The sequence below is a fragment of the Zootoca vivipara genome, chromosome 6 (assembly GCF_963506605.1).
Source record: "Zootoca vivipara chromosome 6, rZooViv1.1, whole genome shotgun sequence".
Classification (NCBI taxonomy): Eukaryota; Metazoa; Chordata; class Lepidosauria; order Squamata; family Lacertidae; genus Zootoca; species Zootoca vivipara.
The window spans coordinates 75,178,765-75,193,106 of NC_083281.1; the positions used below are offsets into that span (position 1 = coordinate 75,178,765).

General features: G+C 46.7%; 1 protein-coding gene across 1 annotated transcript; it reads left to right on the forward strand.

The window, feature by feature from the left end:
- Window positions 1-1,630: 1,630 nt before the first annotated feature.
- On the forward strand, window positions 1,631-7,221 carry CAMK2N1 (calcium/calmodulin dependent protein kinase II inhibitor 1). The gene is made up of 2 exons (XM_035119682.2): window positions 1,631-1,958; window positions 5,658-7,221. The coding sequence occupies exons 1-2, from the start codon at window positions 1,790-1,792 to the stop codon at window positions 5,726-5,728; spliced, it is 240 nt and encodes a 79-aa protein (XP_034975573.1). The 5' UTR covers window positions 1,631-1,789; the 3' UTR covers window positions 5,729-7,221.
- Window positions 7,222-14,342: the final 7,121 nt, after the last annotated feature.

Genomic DNA, 14,342 nt, shown 5'->3' on the forward strand with positions numbered 1-14,342 from the left:
CAGATTGGCCAATTCGGAGTACTGCAGAAATGCAAAGATGTATTGGGAAATGACATTATCCTGTCCCGTCCCCCGTCCCCGAAATGCTGGTGATCATTTTCACGTGCTTGTAGATTGTAGCCAATGTTGGTACCTCTCAGAGTTACCCAACAGAAATGAATGGACTTGGCTAACTTGGGTCCATAATTTCCATGGAGAACTGAACTGGATATAACCCATAGCTCTCTTCTCATCCACTTTACCCTCATAACAACCCTGTGAGGTAGGCTAGCCTGAACGAGGCAGAGAGTGAGAGCTGGGAGTTGACCCTGGCTGTGTGCTTCTCCTGCCGACAGCAACCATTGGGGAACGCTGGTTCTGTGCAAGCTGTCACGTATTTCCTGTTTCCTGCTATTTAACTTTAATTGTTGTGATTGTTTTATGCTTTGTGTACTGAGTTGCACTTAATTTTTTTTTTAATGTTTGCTTCATGTCATTTTACCTGCTGTTTCCTTGGGAAAAACCCAACAACCAGCTGCGCTGCTAAAAGCGCAATAGATACGTTGGGCAAAGGAATGCAACACATACAGGGATTAGGAGAGCTATAATTTTTTAATAATAATAATATTAATAATTTATATTTAAATTAATTTATTGCCGGCCACTCTGGGATTGTGGGACTGAAGGGTGGCAATGGAAAGTTTCAATAGAAATAAATGCAATTATTTTCTTGCCAAACCAGCCATTGAAAACACCATAGATGCATTTGGCAAAGTTATTCATCACACAAACAGAATAAGGAGTGCATAAATATGTGTGCGTGCGTGCGCTCACACGTACACAAGTTGTTTTACTCGTTTTTAAAATATCCGTTACCATAAACTGCCCTGAGCATGCTGAGCTGACAGGGCGGCAAAGGCAGATTGCAAAACAAATACCATTATTTTCTTGCCAGCTGGTGGAAATTTGGCCAACAAATACAACAAGGCAGGACAAGGGGTGTCCTGAGTTGTTGCTGCTGCCGCTGCTGTTTCTTAAAGGGTAAACTACTGTATTGTTGTTTTATTTCTTTCCCCTCTCCATTTGGGGGAAAAAAATGACGAAAAAGAGGGGCATTTTTGGCTGCTGCTCGCAATAACCGTAACGTGAGCATGCTAGTCTCCTGAGTCACAGGCTGAGCTGCAACAGTTCAAAACAAGCAAGCATGGGCTGTAAGAGCAACGTCGTTGCAATAGACGTGCGAGCAGCTGGTCCGAGATGAACGCGCGAGATAAGGAGAGCGCAGGAATTTTCCGACGCTTTTTCTTCCTCAGAGACACGGATGAGCGCAGGGAGACACGGATGAGAGAAGAGTGAGGCACTTTCCAAGGCTGCATCTATCTCTCACTCTCACTCTCTCCATTCCTCCTCCCTCTCTGAGTGACGCTGTAGCTTTTCCAGGATCTCTGCCTTTTTTCTCCTCCCCTCCCTCCCTCCCTCCCCCTCCCTCTCCTGTCTCTTCCTCGCTGGGCTTTGCCTGGCAGTCTGCTGAGCACCTTCCCTGCGCACCTTCTTTAGCCGCGAGCGCGCAAGCCCCAGGCAAAAACAGGCTAGGCAAGGACCCGCAGCCTAGCGGGCAACCCCCCAGCAGCCGCCCGCCCGTCCCCCCTCCCCCCGCGCCTGATCCTACTGCTGCCACCAGCCGCACCCCGGAGACGACCCCTGCGGGAACTGCCTGAGGGACTTCGCCCTCCCGGAGCTGCTACTTGCCGCCGCTGCAGTCTCGCCCGCCTGCCTCGCTCTCCCGGGAGCTGCCTCGGTGGAAGCGACGATGTCGGAGGTGCTGCCTTACAGCGAGGAGAAGATCGGGCCCTATGGGGACGGCGGCGAGGTGGGGCAGATCTCCTTCACCTGCCGCCTGCAGGACACCAACAACTTCTACGCGGGGGGGCAGACCAAGCGGCCCCCCAAGCTGGGGCAGATCGGCAGGAGCAAATGCGGTGAGCGCAACGGGGCAGCCATGCGGGGTAGACGCGGAGTAACGGGGAGCCCCCACAGCAGCCATGGGGAGGATGTCGTTCGGCGCGCTTGGAAACTGCACCCCAGCCTCCCTATTGCTTTGAGGCAAATTGCTGGCGGGCGCCTTCCTCCAGTCCCTGCACCCCCTTTCCCCCCCAATGTTGTGGAAGTTCTTAACTTTTCCGAGAGTGGGGTGGCGTGTGAGAGCTTGCATCCCCATAGTTACAAATCCTTAATTGCAATTTTTCTGGGTTCTTCCACCCCCACGAGCTCCCACTGCGGAGTCTAGGTGTGCTTACTCGAGAGTAAGCCTCACCATGTTCCATAGGAGCAACCCCCCCCCCATTTCCTCGATGTGCTGGGAGCACAGCAGTGAGGAACGACAGAGCAGCTGCTTTGCATGCAGAAGGTCCAGGGTTCATTCTTTCCCCCCTTCTCCCATATCTCTAGGTAGGGCTGAGAATGTACCCTGTCCAAAAGCCTGCCAGTCAGTGTAGGTAACACTAAGCTAGATAGACCAACGACGTGACTTTCAGTGCTTCTGTTAAAACCGGCCCCTTGATTAGAACCACAAGGATGGGCATCTTTGCTTTGTTTTTAGAGGACGGGCCACAGCTCAGAGATTGAGCATCTGCTTTCAGTGTAGGAGTTCCCCAGTTCAGTTCTTGGCATCTCCAGGCAGGGGTAGGGAGCTCTCTTATCTGAAACCTGGAGAGCTGCTGCCAGTCAGTGTAGGTAATAGAGCTAGATCAAACAACGGCCTGACTTGATATAAGGAAGCTTCCAGGGTTTCTATGTTCCTGTGGCCGTATCTGATTCTGAATTAGATAGGACCCCGGCTTAAAGCAACCCCCCAATAGATAAATACACTCTTAAACATGAGCCATCTTTTTCTCCATAACCTCCTTCTTGCACAACAGCTGGGGTGAAACTTGTTTGCACCATAGTTCTTATTATGCTTAAACTCAGAGACGACCTACTGAATTGAATCGATTTAAGTAGTCCGCTCATTTCAGTGGGTCCACGACTGACACTATACGCAATCTGTAATTGTTAATTCTTTCCTAATCCTGCACCCGTTCACCCCCTCGCTTTTTCTTTCCTCTGCACTAAGCCCATGCAAACCTTTCTGCTCTCCGTCTCCCTCCATCCCTCTGCAGACTTTTAGCTGTTCGCCCCATCCACATTTCCATCCCTGGGGTCCTCGACCTGGCAATTTAATCTTAAGAAACATGCTCAAGGCAGGCTGGATGTGTGCTTGTGTGTGTCAAAAGGATAGAAGCTTAAAAAAAATAAAAGGAGTGCCCGTTCCCAAAGATGGGGTGAGGTGAGGGTCAGGTGAGGAGGTGGGATTTAAAGCCCAATGCTTGCAACTCCTGTCCAGGAAGAGTTTCTGCTGCACTCTCTGCAGCAGTGCTGGGAAAGGGCCTTTGATCTGGGCTTCAATGGAGCCAAAGTGCTGAGTGAAAGATCACCCCTCCTCTCTGTGTGCAAGAAAAGGCCATGATGCACATACCTTTCTTATGCTCATTTTCTGAAGAACTGGTTTCCCCCAAGCTCCTCCTGCAGTGTCAATAATATGGAGCATAAGTCTGCATGTCTCCCATTCCCATGTGCTCCCATCTCTCACAGCCCCTATAAGACCCAGTGAAGGAAAAATATCTGGAGTCAAATGAATTTGCCAAAATTGGAAGTTCTTCTTCTCCTGCTGGTGTCCTCAGTGTATGTTAGCATATGAGAGAGAGGGGGAGAGGGAGAGGGAGAGGGAGAGGAGGAGTTTGGATTTGATATCCCGCTTTATCACTACCTGAAGGAGTCTCAAAGCGGCTAACATTCTCCTTTCCCTTCCTCCCCCACAACAAACACTCTGTGAAGTGAGCCAGTGTGGTTTAGTGGTTAAGAGCGGTAGACTCGTAATATGGGGAACCGGGTTCGCGTCTCCGCTCCTCCACATGCAGCTGCTGGGTGACCTTGGGCTAGTCACACTTCTTTGAAGTGTGGAGAGAGAGAGAGAAATAGTTTGCCCAGATCAGTCACTGTCCTCTAGGCGCTTACAATCTAAAATGCAGGGCAAATTAGGCAGTGAGGGAAGGAAGGCTGTGGTGGTATGGTGAGGTACTTACAACTTTGGCTGCTGATGGTCAAGAACAACGTTTAAAATGATCAAGAGACTTGTAGCACTTCAGTTTGTTTTGGTGCGCAGTGCTTATGCAAAAATAAATAGGTAAGCCTTTCGGGTGCCACAGGTCTATTCCGTTGTTTTTGCTGGAACAGCATGACTGTCTGGAAATACAATAATATAGAGGTGTGAGGTTATAGACTGGGCCATTATCCTTTGGGGGGGGTGTTGGACCCCACTCCAACAAGGTGGGCCCGCTGCACAGAAGCCATGACACCCCTTTCACCCATGTGCAGGTCCCTAGCGGGTTCCACTTGAGATTCTTATTGAAGTAAAGCTAGTAGGACTTGGAGTTGCACAGCACTCTGCTCCAGGTGGTGAGTTGGGAAATGTATGCTTGAAAGGCTGGACCCCTGCCTCCTCTTGAATCCTTAGATCCAGTTCACTTCTGTCAAATTATTTGGCGGAGAGAGGAAGTGGGTTGGAGGTACCAGCGTTCAAATTTACAAGATTTTAGAGAGGTGGGTCACGAAGAGTCAGACACGACTAAATGACTAAACAACAACAGCAACAGAGAGGTGGGGGCAGCGGAGGAAGGAAAATAGTGCCCCAGTAGACAGAGGTCATCAAAAGACCCTTTCCATGTACAGCTGTCTGTTTCGACTCGCTTACATTTTCCCTTGAGACTGGAGGGTCTCACCCAACATAATTAGGGCTTAATTATAATGAGTTGAAGGGTGTGTGTGTGTGGTCTCTTTGTGCTTCTGATTCTGGAGTTAATTTTAGGATAGTCATGGCACTAGCCAACCTGGAACTTCATTTGCATGTTTTTTTGGGGGGGGGGTCAGTGCATTTTTGTTTTGCTTACAAAGAAGAATCTTAATTTGATACTCTATATATCACCTTTGAGGTTGTAGATTTTGTGACCTTTGAAAGAGCAGATTCTCAGCGATAAACTTTGCAGGCACTCCTCTGGAAAGAAAAGCACATATTTGGACTGAAATCATATTTTCAGATAAGAGAGTGTGTGTGTGTTTGTACACCCTACAGTCATGGGGAGGGTGACAGCAGATTTTCTGAGTCACAAATAAAAAACGTTTTGTGACTGCAACTCTAATTTCACTCACTAGGTAATGATCCCCTATTGAACATAGTGTGACTGGAGATTTTACTATTATTATTATTATTATTTTGCGGGGAAGAGGGATTAAAAATAATTGCAAATGATAAATGATGATTTTCAAGGTGAGTAAATGGATGTAAATACACACACTTTCACTCCCACTAATGCCCTATGGGACAAATCCACCAGGTAATTCTCCTTTACAAGACCTGGGATAAATGGTTAGTCTGATCCAGAGCTCATTCCTTTGGAATGTCAGCTACAGAACTTCAGTTCTCTGGTTCGCATTTGTCCCTTTCTCATTTTATCTCCCATTTTAAAGCCCCACCCCACTCCGTGCCTTCTCACTATAGGGTGATGTCAGCAATTAAAATCTAAATAATGGAAGCTTCATAGGATCTTAAATGCTCTGCTTTCTTTTCTTTTTTCTGCTTACAGTTGTCATTGAAGACGACAGAATTGACGATGTCCTCAAAAACATTTCAGAGAAACCACCTCCGGGAGTTTAAATCTTTCCACAGAGACACTGAGTGAAAAGGAGGGGGAAAGAAAATGATTGACCTTTTATTATTGGGTTAAAAACAAAACAAAAAAAGGCAAGGAAACTAATAGCACTTTGAAGTTATTCCTTGCTATCCTGTGACCCATCTTGCGAAATCCTTAGGAGCAGGCTCAGAGGCAGACGATGTGAGATGAGGAAAGCAGTTTTACTCATGTGTGAAAAGATAAAATAAATAAATCCAAGCCCAACTAGATTCCAGGAACTGCAAAATGCAAACCGTACAAATTGAAATGTACGAAGAAGAGCTCAGTTGTCTAAATTAAGACTGATGCCCCCCCTTTTTCCCTCTGGATGATGGGTAGTTGGGAATTTGGATTTTAAAAAGTCCCTTAAACATACAGAACAGAAAAAGGCAGGGAATCTAGCAGTGTTTTCTTGGAAACCTTGGGAAGTGTCACTGTTTATACTTGTTCTGAACAAGCACTTGTTTACATGGTAAAATCTTGCAAAAACAATTCCATACATTTCCATACAATATGTTCTCCATCTCCATTTTTTTATAAAAGAAAATGTCTGTATTCATGAATGTGGGTGGGGAAAGGGAGGGGGAAATAATGATATATAGTTATAATTATAAACATCTATATCTATATCTATATTTAATTCTAGCTACCTTTTAAAGTTTCAACGGAATGTACGGAACCAAAACTTTTTTCTAAGGAAGGGATTCTACAGGGAAGAAATTCTCTCAGTATTATTATTTTCTGAAAACAGATTGCAAATCTGGTATTTCACTGTTGCAGGAGGCAATTGTTCTTAAGGAAATAGAGAAATTTAATTTTATATGTGAAATGGGGGCTGAAAAAACAAAAGATGTGCATCGCTTTTTCTAATGACCACAAGCAAGCAACTGCTTTCTTTCTTTTCTTTTCTTTTTAAAAATGGTGACTTTATTCTCTGTCACAGAGTATGATTAAAAAAAAACCCCACATAGACAACACCCCACCCTGCAAAAATCCCCACTCGAACCACAATACAGTGAGAAGTGTGCCAAATATTTTGAAATGCCAAAAGGCATTATTCTTTTTCCCTTTTCCCATTTTTGTGATTTTGAGTCCACGTAAAGTTGCATTTTTGTACCTGAATAATCCTCTTCTTTATAAAGGCTCTTTACTGACTCTTTACGTGACATACACACAATACCTATGGGAAGGTGACTTTCGGAGTCTCCTCCATTTTCTCCTTTCTTCCTTTCTGGTTCTCCTGATTGTACTTCAATTTTACTTACGGTATTTTTGCATGACCTGCAAAACAAGAGGGGAAATGCCTCTTCAAGTGAGGAAATATTTTTTTGCCGTTCTCTTCGCATAAACTCTGGAATGACCTTTCAATGGGTAGTCTTGTTTCCTTTACTTATAAATATCGTGTATGTTGCACTCCTTTGCACAGGGCTATTTCTGAAATGTATAATAAAAAAATGAATGAAAAAAAGAGAAAGAAAACAGAGTTCTTGTGTTCTCGTTTCATTTTATCCTTTTAACCTGCAAGGTAAAACAAGCTGAAAGATAGTGGCTAGATCAGCCTTGTTGTTTAGTCGTTTAGTCGTGTCCGACTCTTTGTGACCCCATGGACCAGAGCACGCCAGGCACTCCTGTCTTGCACTGCCTCCCGCAGTTTGGTCAGACTCATGTTTGTAGCTTCGAGAACACTGTCCAACCATCTTGTCCTCTGTCGTCCCCTTCTCCTAGTGCCCTCCATCTTTCCCAACATCAGGGTCTTTTCCAGGGAGTCTTCTCATGAGGTGGCCAAAGTATTGGAGCCTCAGCTTCAGGACCTGTCCTTCCAGTGAACACTCAGGGCTGATTTCCTTCAGAATGGAGAGGTTTGATCTTCTTGCAGTCCATGGGACTCTCAAGAGTCTCCTCCAGCACCATAATCCAATTCAGCCTTAGTAAGCAAATTTAATGGTTGGGCAAGGATTTGAATTCCATAGCCCAAATCTCCCTGTTTAAACACTGCATTAGTGCTAGTTGGTTCCCCCCCCCTTTTACATTTTCTGACTTCCATGACAAAAGTCCATATTGATTGATCTGCCAAGAAACTGAATAACTCCTTTCTTGATTGAAACCCAGTACCATCTGATCTTCTGCATGTGAAAACAGGAACATGCTTGTAAGAGTCCTGGCCTCATCCCAAAAATTACTTCTGCCATCACACATTACTTAAGGCAGGGATGGGCAGAAAGTAGAGTGGGATCTACTGGTAGAAGATCAGCAAAGGTATTTGACTCAGAACTGTTTTAAAAACATCAACATCAGAAAGACCACCCCCCCACACCCCATGGCCAAAAAAAACCCAGGAGTAGATTTGCCCGTGAAACAATTTGTGTGGAAGTGCCAGTTATGTTACTGCAAACAAACTGAGCTTGTTCTCAGAGGCCTCTTAGGGTCTCCCAGATTTCCTTTTTTATTGCATATCCGTGATAATTTGCGCTCACAATGCTATCAGGCTGTTCATAAGCAACCTCCCTTTCAATACTGATTTGTGCCTGCAAAAGCTTTGGGGCAACCACCTGGCTGAATTTCCATTCAGTGCATATGCTGTAACTTCCCACCCTACAAATATTCTGTTCCGTTTTGGTTTTGTCCTTCCTTTGCTGCACTACAGCCCCTCTGGACAGAAATAATGTGGCATCGCTTGGCAAGCATCATAGAACATTGAACAAAGCATGATTTCTCCACCCACCAATGCACTATTATTGGATCAAGAACGTGTTGCAGGAGACACCAACTTGAGAAGGGGGCATATTCTGCAATTCTACACCTGTGTTTTTGAGCCATTCTTTTGCATCGTACCCTGATTGGCGCACCAAGATCCCATGAGCGTAAAGTCAGTCCACTAGGAGCAGAGAACCTGTGGCCCTCCAGATATCACTATGATGTCCAGCTCTCTTGAGGCTCAAGTTACCAGCATGAGCAAAAGGATGATGGAATTGTAGTCTATCAACATCTAGAGAGTAGCAGATGTTCTCAATTCCTGACCCAAGGTCCACCCTGTCTGCTATATTCATGCAACAGGCAGCTCTCTGCTGATTTCAGAGCAAAGCCTTGTTTATCTTTTTTGTTAAATGCATGCTTGGAGTGGGGAATTCCCCTGCCTTGCTATTGACCATTAGGCACCATTTAATATCCTTCCATCAAGTGTAATGTGAGACGTGGTGGGAGTTAGGTTCTGGTGGATTCCCTGCTCACTCCACCAGTCCCAGCATGGCTGGGCTATGACAGCATAAGCCCCGCATCTCAACTCAGTCTGGAGAGCCAGTGTGGTGTAGTGGTTAAGAGCGGTAGACTTGTAATCTGGGGAACCTGGTTCGCGTCTCCACATGCAGCTGCTGGGTGACCTTGGGCTAGTCACACTTCTCTGAAGTCTCTCAGCCCCACTCACCTCACAGTTTGTTTGTTGTGGGGGAGGAAGGGAAAGGAGAATGTTAGCCACTTTGAGACTCCTTCGGGTAGTGATAAATGGGATATCATATCCAAACTCCTCCTCCTCCTCCTCCTCCTCCTCCTCCTCCTCCTCCTCCTCCTCCTCCTCCTCCTTCTTCTTCTTCTTCTTCTTCTTCTTCTTCTTCTTCTTCTTCTTCTTCTTCTTCTTCTTCTTCTTCTTCTTCTTCTTCTTCTCCTCAGAGTTACACCAGCATAAATTCCTCACCCTGGCTCATCTGGCTGAGCTGGGATTGTTGAATCTTATACCAGTGTAAGCCCTGAAAAGTGGGCATTCTGGAGGAGGGACTGGGCAGAGGGGACTTACGTTGGATCCTAACTCTGTTCAGTCATGTGACCTGACGACCTGGCAGAACTAATGCTAGCAAAAAAGGATAGTGTTAGTCAAACTCTATTTAAATGTTTGTTTTTCCCTCTGCCAGGCCCAGATGGGCTCAGGCCAAGTGGCAGAAGCTTGGAACTGGGGTGCTTTATGCCAGTTTAATTTAAACCGGTGTGAATCCCTCTGGCTTCCTATATTTAGGATTGCTCTGCTTGTAGACAAGCATGGGCATTGAAATACGTGTGCTCTAGATGGCAGGAAACAAAACATCTAGTAGGGAACCCTGAGGTAGTAAAGTTTAGCTGTTGAACCCTGAAGGATAACACAACAACTGTTCAGACTTTAGCAAGACATCTTAAAGAGGAAAAAATAAACAGGAAACTGGGACTTGGCCTTGAGAGTCTGGGACTAGGTCTTTCCACTTAGCCATTGCCAAGAACCGGGAAATGTATCACCTGAAAAAGAGATCAGGAAATGCCACAGTTTTGCATAAAATGGGCCTATGCTGATTTATATGTGTAGATGCAAAATTAGAATGCCTTTAAATAGCAAGTCATGTCAACCTAGTGGAAAAGTTGGTGGCTTGGTTAGCTGTGTGTCAGCTCAGTCCAAGTGCTTAACTGTTGATGGGCAATATCAAGCCCCACCCATCAGTCTCACTAGACCCTGCTTTGCGCCCTCCATTGATTTTGCAAGGCTGGATTGTGCCCTTGGACACTGATAATGCCTCTTGCTTGTTCAGATAGAGGATAGAGAGGCAGTGTGGAGAAACCAGCCATCTGAAAATTTACATTCATTGCTCCACCCACTTTTGATTCTGGCCCCACCCACCCCAGACATCCGGCCCTCCAGAGGTTGCCAAGAAAGGGATGTAGCCGGCCATCTGAAAAAGGTTTCCCACCCTTGCCTGAATCAATTGCTAAAGGCAAATCAATTAAGATGCTGCTTCGCGTTTCCAAGAATTTAGATACAGCCTTACTTTACTTGGTGGGTATAACTGGATCTAGCACTTCCCCAGTTGGCAACTTTGTGGATCTCTCTCCATCTCTCTCCATCCCTCTAAAAGGCATCTCAGCTGCTGCATGTCAACAGATTGTAGCCTAAAATGGGCCCGCTGTAAAGCAAGCAGAAGCAAGACTCAGGGTGACACCTTACTCCACAAATACAGTAAGGAAAGAAAACCTAAGGGGCAAGTTTTCAAAGGTTGCTGAGCAGCCTCAAAATGCTGACTGAAAACTGGAAATCAATAATGGGTAGGAATGGAAATGGAAAGCAGGAGACGGAATGGAGTATCCTGGCAGAGGGCACGAGGAAAGCTCCTGTTAGGAGAGAAGGATAGACTGGAACATTTGGCTGCAGGTCCTACTTGTTCAGTTGGGGGCAAAACCACAAGCTGAGCCTCCCTCTATAGAGCTTGGCTATTGGGTTCTGGAACTGCAGCCCTTGCCTTGAAAATCTCGGATTGTGCAGACGAGGGAGGGAGCATACGAGGAGACAAAGTGTACGTGGGGCACACGGCGTTTGAGCAAGATCCCAGATGGACACGTGATGTGCCCTGCTCCAAGGGAAGGGACATTAAGCATGAGCTCTGTGTTAATTGCAGGGATTAAAAAGCCACGGCGAGCCTCATCGGGCTTGCAGGGAGAGCGTAAAAAGAGGCAGTAACGAGCATGCCGTGTGATCCCCCTGGCTTCAGAGCGCCAAAGGAAGGAAAACTAGCAAGAGAATGCTGTTAGAAAATGCACAAAAGGAAAGCAGAGAGAGAGAGAGAGAGAGAGAGAGAGACTGAGCTGGAGGGAGACGGTGTGGTCATCTAGTCTTGCCTCAAATGAATACCATATTCACACCTCAGAAACTGCTTTTGCGTCCGGTTGTATTCAGCGGCTTATAGTTTATGCACAGGCCGTGAAACCCTCCTCTCCTTCCCACCAGGTTTCTCTCAGCAGCCAGCATTGAGAGGCCTCCTGTCTCGGAGCGCACAAATATCTTTCGCCATCATTGCTCATGCAGTTAACCACATGTGCACCAGGGACAAGGTGCATGGGATGCATAGTGGGTATCTGGAGATATAGGGTGAAGAGGAAAGGAATCCCAAGGCTGTGCATGTGCACACCATACATTTAGAGCACATGACATCACATCACCCCCAGAATCCTCGGAACTGTAGAGCCAATGTGGTTTGGTGGCTAGAGTGTCAGACTAGGAGCTGGGAGACCAGGGTTCAAATCCCCACTTGCCCGTGAAGCTCAGTTGCAGGGGTTGTTTTTGGCACTCAGTCACTGCCTCTCATTTCCCTCACAGGGTTGTTGCAAGCAGAACATGGGGGGAAGGAGAGCCATGGGACTAGGGTTCAAATCCCCACTTGGCCATGAAGCTCACAGTGATTTTGGGAGCCAGTCACCGCATTGTGCCTAACCAACCTCACAGGGTTGCTGTGAGGATTAAATGAGGAGGGGGAGAGACGTTTTCGCCTGGTGTTTAATGAAGGCGCCAGCTAAACATCCCTGGGGAGAGCTTTCCACAAATGGGGAGCCACTGCAGAAAAGGCCCGTTCTTATGTTGCCACCCTCCGGACCTCTTGTGGAGAGGGCACACAAAGAAGGGCCACAGGTGATGATCTGAGGTAGGTTCATATGGAGAGAGGTGGTCCTTGAGGTACTGTGGACCTGAGCTGTTTAAGGCTTTAAAGCTCAGAACCAGCACTTTGAATTGGGCCCAGAAACTAATTGGCAGCCAGTGCAGTTAGGCCAGGATTGGTGTAATATGCTCAAACTGTCTTTCCCTGGTGAGCAACCTGGCCCCTGAATTCTGCACTCTTGAGAGGCAGCCCTATGTATAATGCATTGCAGTAATCTAACCTAGATTCCATTCATCTGCAGGAGGTGAGGCAAGCCCCCAGTCTCCATGCAGACATCCATTGCTGAATGCATGCAATTAGGAGATGCAAACAAAGCTTCCTCCCCCTTCTCCATACCTCCCCATGTACCAGCATCAGAGCAGAAAGAACTGACAGGAGAACCGTGTCCTTTGCCATGACTCTGATGCTCTGCCAGAGCCAAAATGTTACTATCTGACTCTTCCTCTGGCTGAAAAATGAGGCTTTTGGCAAACGACGGTTACATTGCACAGGGGTTGACAGCCAGCTGGCCAGGCAGGGCAAAAGAACCATCATTTAATTTCTGCCAGGGATGCGTGGATCTATCCATTTCATTTTCTTTCACTTTCTCATTTTTCCAATCCTACATTCAGTTCTCAACATTTCCTCATGTGTTTGAATGTCCCACAGGAAAATTCACCAGCATTTCTGGGCCAGCTTCTCCCAATATATACACAATTGGCAAAGCAACTTCCCTTACCACAATGTTTAGTTTTAGTTTTTTGTATTTTGTTTTCACTAATACATGTATTAGGGGACGCGGGTGGCGTAGTGGTCTAAACCACTGAGCCTCTTGGGCTTGCCGATCAGAAGGGCGGCGGTTCAATTCCCCGCGACGGAGTGAGCTCCCATTGCTTGGTCCCAGCTCCTGCCAACCTAGCAGTTCGAAAGCACACCAGTGCAGGTAGATAAATAGGTACCGCTCCGGTGGGAAGGTAAACGGCGTTTCTGTGCACTGCCCTGGTTTCAGTGTTCCATTGCACCAGAAGCGGCTTAGTCATGATGGCCAGATGACCCGGAAAAACTGTCTGCAGACAAACGCTGGCTCCCTCAGCCTGTAAAGCGAGATGAGCACCGCAACCCCAGAGTCATCTGCGACTGGACTTAAACTGTCAGGGGTCCTTTACCTTTACCTTTAATACATGTATTAATATGCACACTTTCCTCTACCATATGCATTTGTGTAGAGTGACCTTACTTGGCTGGAGAAACTGCACTGCAATTTAGAAAAGTGCAAATTCAGAAGGGTGGCTGTGTCTTGGTTTGTGTACTCTCTCAGAAAGGGTGCATTTCACAGGTCCACCTTTAAATGCAAATGGAATCAAATTTCTTTTGGAATAAGCAGCAGCCTTTAATTAACACTCCCTGTCTTTAGAAAAGGAAGCCACAAAAGGGTTAAGTGGCTTTTCTGAGCTAATCTGAGCTTTTCTATCCCATTTCCTCTTTCCTTCCTCTATAACCAGTAATGGCTGATGATTGTAAGTAAATATGCAGTTTACACTTTACAGCTGTGTCTGTGTTTCTTGGAATGAGATCAAAACCTGCTCTGCAACCATTTCTCCCCCCCCCCCCGGCATCCCTAATTACCACCTAAAAAACAAAAAAACGAACCATTGCACAGAGATGTAAGGTTAGCTACCAGTATTCTGAAATGCTACAAATCAAAATTTCTGCCTGAGTCTAGAATGACTTGATTGTAAAATGGAACCATTGGATTAGGAATTTGGCAGCAGAGCAAGTAGTGGCTGCTGGGGCTGTTCTGCTGGTGAGCAGTTTGCTCCTTGGAGGCTGGATCTGCCACCCGAGGCAGCTGCCTCACCTCGCCTCATGGGCAGACTGTCCCTGGTCCCAGTTGTATAGTGTTCCACCTTCGTTGAAAGGTGCCTTTTCAGTTAAAGGGGCCCAGGCCATCCCAGCAGTCCTTTACTCCGGGAGACTCTGGTTGTACTGGGGCTTCTGAGCCAGAGGAGGGTGAGGCAACGTCCTCAAGCAGGATGGGCACTTGTGCCATGGGCTCCTGTTTCTCCAGGACGTTCAGAGTCCTCAACCTTGTCCCCAGAAGAAGGCGTATCCAACGCCCGGGAACATGACAGTCACATGGGCGTGCACAAGTTTAACCTGCCCACATTGCTGCCTGAGC